The sequence below is a fragment of the Monodon monoceros genome, unplaced genomic scaffold (genome assembly GCF_005190385.1).
Source record: "Monodon monoceros isolate NGI ecotype Baffin Bay Population unplaced genomic scaffold, NGI_Narwhal_1 Super_Scaffold_18, whole genome shotgun sequence".
NCBI classification, from domain to species: Eukaryota; Metazoa; Chordata; class Mammalia; order Artiodactyla; family Monodontidae; genus Monodon; species Monodon monoceros.
The window spans coordinates 76,125,165-76,136,277 of record NW_021703774.1 but is presented as its reverse complement, the minus strand read 5'-3'; the positions used below and the strand labels follow the sequence as shown (position 1 = coordinate 76,136,277).

The 11,113-nt window shown below is 41.7% G+C and overlaps 1 protein-coding gene across 1 annotated transcript in view; it reads right to left on the bottom strand.

The window, feature by feature from the left end:
• Window positions 1-4,073, bottom strand: part of HMGCS2 (3-hydroxy-3-methylglutaryl-CoA synthase 2) — a 30,999-nt gene extending 26,926 nt beyond the window's left edge. Inside the window, 2 exon segments of the mRNA XM_029226957.1 lie at window positions 1,526-1,642; window positions 3,987-4,073. Of these exon segments, the coding sequence (XP_029082790.1) occupies window positions 1,526-1,642; window positions 3,987-4,073 (204 nt within the window).
• Window positions 4,074-11,113: the final 7,040 nt, after the last annotated feature.

The window sequence follows — 11,113 nt, the reverse complement described above, 5'->3', positions numbered from 1 at the left end:
ACACACACACACACACACACACACACACACACACACACACACACATATATATACACATATATGTATATCCTGTTCTGTTTTTCTGGAGAACTCTGACTAATAGAGTAAGTAATATTATTATTTGAAAGTTATATCTCACATACCTTTCCACAATGTTCAAGGTAAATTTACTCCTTTCTCCAGTCCAGTCCTGTGGAAAATTATGTTATTTGCCAAATGAGGAACTGACGTTAAGTCTGAGAAGATATTTCCTCACCTTGAGTCCTGGAATCTTCTTTTCTGGAGGAGGCAATTCCAGAAAAGTAGTTGTCCATGAGGAGAGTAAAGATTTCAAACTTAGGTTTTTTTGTTTGTTTGTTTTTGGTTTTTTTGGCTGCATTGGGTCTTCATTGCTGCACGCAGGCTTTCTCTAGTGGCAGCGAGCGGGGGTTACTCTTCATTGTGGTGTGTGGGCTTCTCATTGCGGTGGCTTCTCTTGTTGTGGAGCATGGGCTCTAGAGTGTACCGGCTTCAGTGGTTGTGGCACGTGGGCTCAGTAGTTGTGGCTCACGGGCTTAGTTACTCCGCGGCATGTGGGATCTTCCCGGACCAGGGATGGAACCCGTGTCCCTGCACTGGCAGACGGATTCTTAACCACTGCGCCACCAGGGAAGTCCCTGTTTTGTTTTATTGTGTTACTTTAGTATCTGATGAGTTAAATGGTGACCAGGAAGCTGATGGAAATTCAGAGTCTGTGTGAAGCAGGTAAAAGGTCATCAAGCTCAAAGGGGGAAGCTTGGCTTGGTAGCCAAGAAGGATCTTCTATGAAAGCTTTTGCTGAGACTGATCAACAGCCCTCCAGCTCTTGCCCCAGGAGGCCTTTGGGGGTTTCATGGAAGGCCAGTGACAGATCTGGGTCCAATTCACTGTTTCACAAAAGAGTTTTCAGTGATTTGAGCCCAGACAATTTCAAAGCTAGAACGAATCTTGGAAGTCATCCAACTTGTAGATTCTGGGAATATAGTGGTGGCATTGTCTTTGAATTTCTGAATCCTCACATAAAAACAGGTAGAAGAAAACCAAAATCTCTTACACATTTGCAATAAAACTAAGTGATAGCGAATCCCTGTGACCCCCAAAGTACAAGTGGATGAGGATAAACCAACAGTCATAAAACCTGCTGTGGCATCTGTGAGGGAGAAAGCAGTGGGCAGCAGTGGTGTGTCTGAGGACCTGGAGAACCAGAGAACCTCTAAACAGCCAATGAGAAACTGCCAGAGAGCAGACAGACTAATTCAGGGGCATTAGCTTAAAATGGGAGTAGTTTTGTCCGCCCCAGTGCCAGTGAGTACAAGCTCCACTTCCCAACTCCCCAGTAACATCTCAAGAGCCAGAGCGGCATAGCCAGTGATGTGCTGGTAATTGTTTAACAGTCCAATTTGTGGTGCTTGCTGATTTCCATGGTATAAATACTCCTGCCATGGCCAACTGCAAGCTACTAACATGAGTACGAAGTTGGGAAGAGATACGAACAGTTGATTCTTACCAAGTGGGAGCCGGATGTGAACTCTGGTAAGAACCAGAGTTCTTTTCCAGGATTGGAGGGACACTGAATAGAAACTGCTGGGACTGGAATCAAAATTGAGTAGGACAAGAACAACAGCTACAAAGGAAAGAGAAGGTCGAGGTAAACACGGGGGCGTGGAACAGAGCCAGGAAATCTCAGACAGCTAGCTGCCATATTTCTGAACACAGCACGAAAACAAAAGAGAGAGCTCAGTAAAGTTAGAAAATCTACCCTGAACCACACTACCTTTTAAAAGCTCAGGAAACTAATGTCACATAAAAATGAGCAATAAAAACGTATCGAGGTAAAATCTAATGCAAAGTTACATTTAACTCCGTGGTTCCCAAACCTGCTGGACATGAGAATCACTGGGGGGGAAATAAAACAAAAACAAAATCAGAAAACACTCTTTCTGAGCCATTTGTTCTGGATAGGAGGCCATACTACTGGCCACATAAAATAAGTTAAACTGGCCTAACCAGTGGTGTTGACAATGCAGTGGTCCCTTGATATCCTCAAGGGACTGATTCCAGGAACCCCATGAATACCAGAATCTGCAGGTGCTTGAGTCCCTTACATAAAATGGCATAGTGTTTGTATATAACTTATGCAATCCTCTTATATACTTTAAATCGTCTCTAGATTATTGTAATACCTGATAAAATGTAAATGCTATGTCAATAGCTATAAATACAATGTAAACACTATGTATAAATTTGCCAGAGCCTGGGAAATTCAAGTTTTGCTTTTTGGAACTTTCTGGATTTTTGTTTTCTGAATATTTTTGGTCCAAGCTTGGTTGAATTTGTGGATGTGGAGCCTCTGGATATAGAGGACCATTGGTAGTTGTCTCCAACAGCCTCCTTCCACTGAGCTGACGACTACCTACGCCCTCGTACCCTTCTCCCAGTTGCCCAGAGATTTTCACCTGGAGGGGTGTCATGTGCAAAACTGCCTCATTCTAACCCCAAACTATCCATTCTATATTCTATCCCTTCATGAAGGAATGATAAATGAGAGCTGATAAATCTATGACAACTAATGTTTCAGTAATTAATTTTAGCTTACTAGAGATTCCCTCCCCAATACTTTCATACAATAGCTGTAGTATTGCATCTATTTTCACTGTAGACCCTCAAGGAATCACTAACGTGAAAATTTCCAAAACAATTTAGGTAGGCATATGGGGGAGAGATTTTAGGTCACAAGAGCTTCAACAGTTCAGGTTCTTTGGTGGCAAACAAAAGAACCCTAAGCACACTAGAAAGAAGGAATATTTATAGCCTTGAGAAGGAGAGGAACTGGGGACGTTCTGGGAATCACAGAAGCTTGAATTCACAAACTTTCTGTTAGGGTGTACATTAGGTAACTCAATTCCAAACACATTTCAATTCTCAAGATTCAAATTCCAGAGAAAGAAACTTTAAACTGTTTTTATTGGGTCACATATCTATTCCCTTGATACGTAAGTGGAGATTTATAATCACCAGCTCCAAACTATATGGAATTTCTCAAGAAGGAAAGAAAGAAGAAAAAATACAACAGATTTCCACTAGAGACCTCTCTCTAGATCTGCCTGGTTCTAGTCGGCCTGACTAGGTGACTTGAATGTACTTTTGTTGAATGAATTCTAAATAAGTTATTCAAGATATCAAAAAAAAAAAAAAAAGTCAACCTGATGTGGCTGGTTCTCATGTGGCTTCCGTTCTACCCCACACTGTCCCTGACACTGCACCTGGCAGTTCTCTGCATTCACTTTAAAGAATCCCCTTATATCACACATCATTGATTAAAGATTTTGTGCTGAGACAGAGGAGAAGGTTGCATTGTGCACCACAAAACCGTGAACTAAATCATTTCAAGAAACTACCCAAGTGTCCGTCATCAGTAGAATGGGCACATGAAACGTGGCATATTTGCAGAATGCACTACTACACAGCATGAGAATGAGTGATATGCAGCTATGCATGACATGAACGGCCTCACATACACAATGCTGAGTGAAAGAAGCCAGACAGAAATGAGTACAGATTGTAGAATTCCATTTAAACTATGAAACAGGCAACGCTGGTCATATTGTTCAAGGTCAGGCTGGCGGTTACCTTTTTGGGGAGGGGTCATGACTGGAACAGAGTGTGGTGCTCCAAGGACAAAGAACAAGATAAACTCAAAGGGCCAACATTGCTGGAACAAAGAGTTACAGGACTCTGTCACATTGCGACCATTGCAATGTCCCAGAGCCCTCCTAGGCAGCACGCCCCGTTGTTCTCCAGCTCAGCAAACTGAAAGTATACATACTCTTCCCAGTCAGCAGATGACTCGCAGGTTCCCTGGCTTTAAAAACAGACCAGAAACCCTTGCTGGGGCCGACTCTCCGTATCAAGAGGTTGGCCTGTTGCTCTGGCAGCGACCCTTCCCTCTAATAAAGTGTCCTCTTTACATTCCGCCTTGTGTCTGGAAATTCTTTTCCAACCCGCATTCGGACCACGAAGCAGAGTGCAAGGGCAGCTTCTAGGGTGCTGGTCATGCTTTGTTTCTTGGTCTGGGTGTTGGTTTCATAGGTGTGTTCTGTTTGTGAAAAGTCATTGAGGTGTGCACTTTTGATAAGCAGACTTTTTTGTGTATATTATATACTACAAAAATAAGTTAAAGAAATCTTAGTAGACATTCCTGTTCTTCCCAAAGGCCCTCCTTGCCTGCTTGGCCAACCAGGGGTCCTCTCTGTCTCCCCTCTCAGCTGTGTCCCTGCTCTACCTCTCATGCTCAGGGATCTTCTTTTTTTTTTTTTTTTTTTTTTTTAGCGGTACGTGGGCCTCTCACTGTTGTGGCCTCTCCCGTTGCGCAGCACAGGCTCCGGACGCACAGGTTCAGCGGCCATGGCTCACGGGCCCAGCCACTCTGCGGCATGTGGGATCTTCCCGGCCCAGAGCACGAACCTGTGTCCCCTGCATCGGCAGGCGGACTCTCAACCACTGCACCACCAGGGAAGCCCAGGGATCTTTTCAGCTCCTGCTCCAAACAAGTTCCCTTCCCTGTTTGGCATGGCTCCCTGGAAGGGATAGTTTTTTGCTCTATCTGCTTCCCTCTCAGAGAATGGTCCTGCCTGAATTTCTGGCCTTCAATAGTTCTTCCAGAAGTTCTTGTGAATAGTGAATAAAATGTTCTCATCCCATTGTATTTTCACCTGAGAAAATATTTGCAAATGAGACAGGCTGGGACCTGGGACCCTTTGTTGGGACCTGGAACCCCTTGCTGCAGTGCTGCAATGCTTGCATCTGGACACACCTCTCCTCTAGCAACGAGATACAAAGAAACTGCATGGGACTAAAAATAACTGCGTGCATGCCACAGTTGAGGCAAATTCTGTACCCAAAAGATACAAAGAGACCAAAAAACCCAACTGCCACTTTTTAAGAGCCTGGAGCAAAAACAGGGTGTTGGGAGCAAAAGCAGGGTACTGCACATGCCCCCTGCATACAACCCCACCTAAGCAGTGGGCAAAACACCTCAGCCACCTCTCCGGCCCAACCCCTGGACACACCCCTACCCTCACCCCATATAAGGAGCAAGCTTGCCCTCCCTCAGGGAGCAAGCAAGCAAGGGGACCTGTTGTTTGTTCTCTGCTCCCCCCTGCTGCAGCAGGGGCCCCAATTTAAAGACTTGCCTGAATTTCTTGCCTGGCCTCTAGTCAATTTCTATTGACTGGGGAAGGCCAAGAACCCTGGTCGGTAACACAAATATTTACAATTTTGGATTCACAAATTCTGTCCCCAGGGGATAGACAAGAAGAGACCTGGTATTCCACTAACTTACCAGTTCAGACATATTCCTTCATCTTCTTCTCCTCTCTGTTTGCTTTTTCTTAGGGTAATTAGATGCTAAGTACCAAGGGTGGAAGTCTAGTGATCACACTTGTGACGTTAGGGATTGTAAAGTTGAAGTCTGGCTCTGCCTGTATCCTCTCAGGCTTCACCATTTTCAGTGCCTGCTATTGGTGTATAAATACCTCAATTCCCTTGCCCCAACGTGTGATAAGTTTGAGGTATGTGTAGCAGGCGGGCTTCCAGAGTTCCTCAGAGGGATTAAGGCTCAAATTGCCCATAGTTCGTAATTTATTCACACACCCTTTATTAGCTGCCTCCCTTCCGTATCTCAGTTCCTCACACCCCTGCAGGTTTCCTAGGATCTTCTCCCAATTCCATGTGAACCCTTGTCTCAGTGTCTGAGTCTGGGGCAACACAGACCAAGGTGGACATGCCCATGTGCACATGTACACAAACATACACAGCAATGAATTGTATTAGTGTATGGCAGACACACCCTAAGGTGACCTCTAATGAGTCACACCCCATAATCCCTTCCTCTTGAATGTAAATGGAACCTGGGACTTACTTCTAGCCAACCAAATAGGATGAATAGTGATGGAATTGTCACTCCAGGGCTTATATTACATTATAAGAGAGAGATTCTCTAGTCAGTTTCAAAGAAGCAGACCACCATGTTTGAAGTGTCTGTGGGGGTCAGAAGACAGAGAGCTGTGGTGGCCCCTATGATCTGGGTGTTGCCTCTGGACAAGCAAGAGGACTCAGCTAAGCTATGTGAAAGCCCTTGACCCACGGATATTCTGAGATAACAAATGTGTTGTTTTAAGCCGCTAAGTTTGTGATAAATTGTTAAGCAGTAGAAAATGACTGCATTCTCTGTGGAAATTATTGACCTGAGGTTGGGACGTGTTTCTCCCATTCCTTAGGACCTTGTTGGCAGGAATTCAACCTCAAGTGCCTCCGGGTCCAACTTTGCTCTTTGATTTGTTATCTAAGAACAGTCAGGATTGACACTTTTTCTTGTTCCTCCTGAGTTTTCACTAAAAGTGACTATTTGGTTGGTCCACCAATTCTCCGGTAAATGCACATTTCTTCAATAATGCCTCTCTCTGAATTCCTTCTGGAGAACTTGATCCAGAAGAGCCTGATCTTTCCAAGGTCAGGACCAGGTCCAGGCTCGCAGGACCTTGTTCCATGGCTCATTTCAAAAGTCTGCTGGGTTGTAACAGGATACGTAAAGTTCTTTTCTTCTTCCTGTGTATGTCAGCAACTTGACTTATGAATTAGGGCAGTCCTCTAAACTGCTATAAGGTTGAGGCTCTCCCTTCTGTTCTCTGAGAAGTTCTGAGAAATTTTACAACATTATTTGGCAGCTGTCTATATTTTCAAGTATTGTTTGACGGGCTTCCAAGAATTTCCCTACAGCTTTGGAGCAGAGCCAGCTTAGCCTCCTCTGTTCTTACTTTCTGATATCTGCTTTATCTAGCATTTCAGTACTATTTCCACTCAACATTTAAATATTTCTTCCCTGGAGATGGGGTGCAAGTGGGAGTTATGGGGAAGATTCTTTCAGCATCGCACATTATTTTATTTTATTGAAGTATAGTTGATTTACAATGTTGTGTTAATTTCTGTTGTACAACAAAGTGATTCAGTTGTGTGTGTATATATATATATATATTCTTTTTCATTATGGTTTATCACATAATATTGAATGTAGTTCCCTGTGCTACACAGTAAGACCTTGTTGTTTATCCATTCTCTATATAATAGTTTGCATCTGTTAATCCACAAATCCCAACCCAACCGCGCCACCCCCACCCCGCACCCCCATGTCTATTCTCTATGTCTGTAGCATCTCACATTTCAGTCCAGCCAAATGGAGCTTTCCACTGACTGCTCCACATGTCAGTCCTCATCTCTGTTGGTTGGCCCCAGTGTGGGGAATAGGCATGTTTTTGTAACCCAAGCTCTACTGTGTTCACTTGTGTCCTAAGAAGAGGATTAGCCTTTTGAGACATTGAGACAAAGGCAGAATCTTAAAAAATCACATTAAAAGTATTTCCCTGCTCTGTTATCACACTGGAAGTCAGAAAAATTTAATCCTAATAAAGCTGTATTTACTCTCTCTTCTCCTGTGAAAAATTTTGCAAGCCACTTTATATTTGCTCCCATTAAAAAAAAATTCTTCAAGTAGGATCCTTTCAAACTCAGTCTATTTCAAAAATCAGCAGAGGTTCTGAACATCCAGGCCACCGGTGTCCATGGATCCTTCACAGGAGCAGACAGCTCTCTCAGATACTGGTCTACTGCTACAGCTCTTGGTCTCCCTACTGTTCTGATTGTTAGAGAGTGGTCAGGTATGTTCAGTTGATGTATTTGACCACTGCTACAGGAAAAGCACTTCTGGTCCAGGTGTTGGCCCATGATTGGGCTCTCAGCTCACCACTGCCTCATGTCCCCCTCTTATGCTCAGCCAGTGTTCCCCAAAGAACAACCACTGTGTTGGGAGAGCTGCTTCCAGGAGTTTATAGAGTCAGCCACAGGCTGGGCCATCCCCTCATTCTCCAGAGCACAGCGTGTCTCCCTCGTTCTAGAACTGCTCATGCAGAAGATCCACCTCTTCCCCTGTGACAACTTTGCTCACCATGAATCTCAGGAACTTTAATCAAGTGCCAAAACTTTTTGTTAGATTCTTATCCCAGGACAATGACTGCCTCAGGCGATATAGTTATAATATTACTGAGAGTAGCAATTCAAGTGTGTTATTTCTTTAGACGATTTGCTACAGGAGTATAGGACACATGTCACTGTGCTCCCAATTTAATACCTTCCTTGACAAACAATTTCATTAAATCTACTCAATGATCCTAAAAAAAGTCTTTTTTTTTTTCTATTTTACAGATAGAAAAACAACCTCAGAGAGGTTGAATGAGCTGTTCAAGGTCACGCAGCTATTAATTGACATACCTGGGATTAGAACTCAAGTGCGTTTGACAACAAAATAAATGTTTTGTTCTTGTCTTCTGACAAGAAGGAAGAGAACTCCTGGGCTGATGGGGGAATATAAAGACTTGCCTTATGAACCTAAACACTGAAAGGTGTTTCTTAAGCTAGAGTCATGTACCCCAGGTACCTTATAGGACTAATTTAGGGAGTTTGCTCGTTCTCTGAAAAAACTTCTAAAAGTGTATTTTCATTTTGCTGATAATGTGGGGAAAAAGATTTTCTGTATAATATGCTTAATTACTTTCTGAGTAATGCCTTGAGATTTGCATGCTGCATTTGCATTTATGGTAAAAGTCATTGGCACCAAGTAGTACTTCGTTAATTATGAGTGAATGGGAGAGAACACAGGCTGACTTTCTGTGTAACATGGTGTGGAGTTGAGGCTGAGTGTTGCAGGGCTGTCAAAGAATGAAGGCCTTGTTCTAGTTTGGAAGGAGAAAAGCTACAGTGATATTTGAGTCACAAAGTAACTGTGGAATGCCAAAAGAATCTGAACCATAGCAAAACATACCAGGCTCCTTTTGTAAGCCTTGTGATTGTTTGGTTGAAACTGGACGATGCAGTGGCTCTGGAAATTGGATTCTGTCCCTTCTCCTTCTCCAGGTTTTGCTGTGTTTTTTTATTGTTTTTGCTTTTTTTTTTTTTTTTTTTTTGACTGTTGTAGGCTATCTCTGTGCTAAAGACCAGCCTGAGGTGTAAACTTAAGGTTTTCTCAGGTGTTTTCTGAGACTTTGCCTTTCCCTGGGCATGCACAGTCACTTTCTATGAATAATTTTCCCCACATACATGGTTGCTTTTGAATGTCCTAGTCTTTGATGTCTGGCTCCCAAGAGTGGAAAAAGAGAAAAATGAAGGGGGATGGGGGAAAGGGTTCCTGCTCTTTAAATTTTTGGGAAGTCACTGCAGCTGAAAGGGGAGGTGTTGCAAAAACGGAGCGAGGTATGAGGACAATGGCCTCTGTGTTTGCACCTTTGTGGTGAGGAGCAGCGGTCAGCAATCAGAGCACAGGTCACCAATATTTGAGGGATGGGGTGAATTATTCCTTATTGGGAATTTGGATTTATGGTCTGACTATTTAATGATCTCTGTAAATAAATTAATGGTTTAAAGAGATTTTTGTTTCTGTTGGGTATCCCAGGTCATTTCTTCACAGAGAATCTAGTTTATTGGCCTTTTCCATCAGGAGTTTGGTTTTATGGTCTGTTCATTTGATGACCTCTATAAATGGATTACTAGTTGATAGATCTTATTTCACTGGGTGAGAGGTGACAGAGAATCTGGTTTGTTTGTCTTTTCTGTTCGTCTGGTGACTCTCTGGAGCTCAAAGTAATTAAGAATTTTGCAGAAGAGAATAGCTCTCTGAAATGGACCCGTGAGTTTTGTAATTATGTGTTTATTCTGACTCATAGCTGAAATTCCAGAATTGAAGTTGTAAACTCCCTTTGTTTCAGTCTGGATGTCTATGTATCTGATTCAAAAGATCTTTACGTCTAGTTGCGTGAGGGTGTAATATTATCCTACTTGCCGGTTGGTGTTAACAAATTAGATCATAAATTATCTTAAGTTAAAGGATCTCTATTCTGATTAGCTAATGAGATAAATAAGCACTTACATAAATTGAATATTTCTAAAATTCCAAGAAAATAAGGAAATTGAACTTTTAATGTTTTCAATGTATTAGACTTAAAAAGTATGCTTACACAGAATAACTCAGAAGTGTTTTAAGAATTCAAGTTCACACAATTTAGGTAAATATTTGGCAAGTGAAGCTAGTTTAATAATTTTAGTTACTAAAAATAGCTAAGTCTTCACTGATTTATCACAGATGAGTATAAATGTAGATTTTATTCTGTTGTAGGTACATTGTTGCCAGACTTAGGCATATTTACTGATCAAATAAGTCATCATTATTTCTACTTAATACTTACAGTTATGAAAAATGTAAAAATATGAAAAATGTGTTTCACCAAATTGACTCATTATTCCGATAAAATTTTATTTTAACAATTATGTTTTGTAGTACGTCAACTTTAGGATAATTTCCAAAATGTTTAGGTAAGTTAAAACCTTAGACTAGGATTAAGTTGAATTAATAAATGAAATTTCATTGGATACCTGCATAATTTCTAAGTAAGGCAGAGCACTGAAACATTAATTACTAAGCATTATTTTAACTTTCTATGTTTTTGCTTCTTCTCATATGCCACAGAGAAACTATATAGAGACTTTAATAGACTATCTTTGGGTCTATTAAAGAATGTGTTCATTTTTGCCATTTGAGAAGTTGTATAAAGTATGGCTATAGAAAGTTGTATTGTATTTATGAGCTCTGCAGGACAGCGAAGACGCTGGTTTGTAACCCCAGTTGTCTACCCCAAGTTTTTTCTGTGAAATAGAAATTACTTCAGTTAAAAGTTATGATTAGTATATGTGAATGAAACTATTTAGGAACAATAATTTCAGGGAAATACAACTCTGCACATATTAGTTTGCTAAGGAAAAGATTAGTTTTGTCCTAAGAAGCAATATTGTAACAAATTCAATAAAGAGTTTAAAAAATGGTCCCCATCAAAAAAAATCTTTAAAAAAATGACCAGCAGTGCTTTACACTGTCCTGTTTAAGCCTTAGCCTCTCATAGGAATCGTCCCCGATGCTGTCGAGACTTGGGTCCCATATTCTGCCTCATGTGTCACTCTGACTTCTGTTTGCTGAAAGTAGCTCTGCCAGACATGT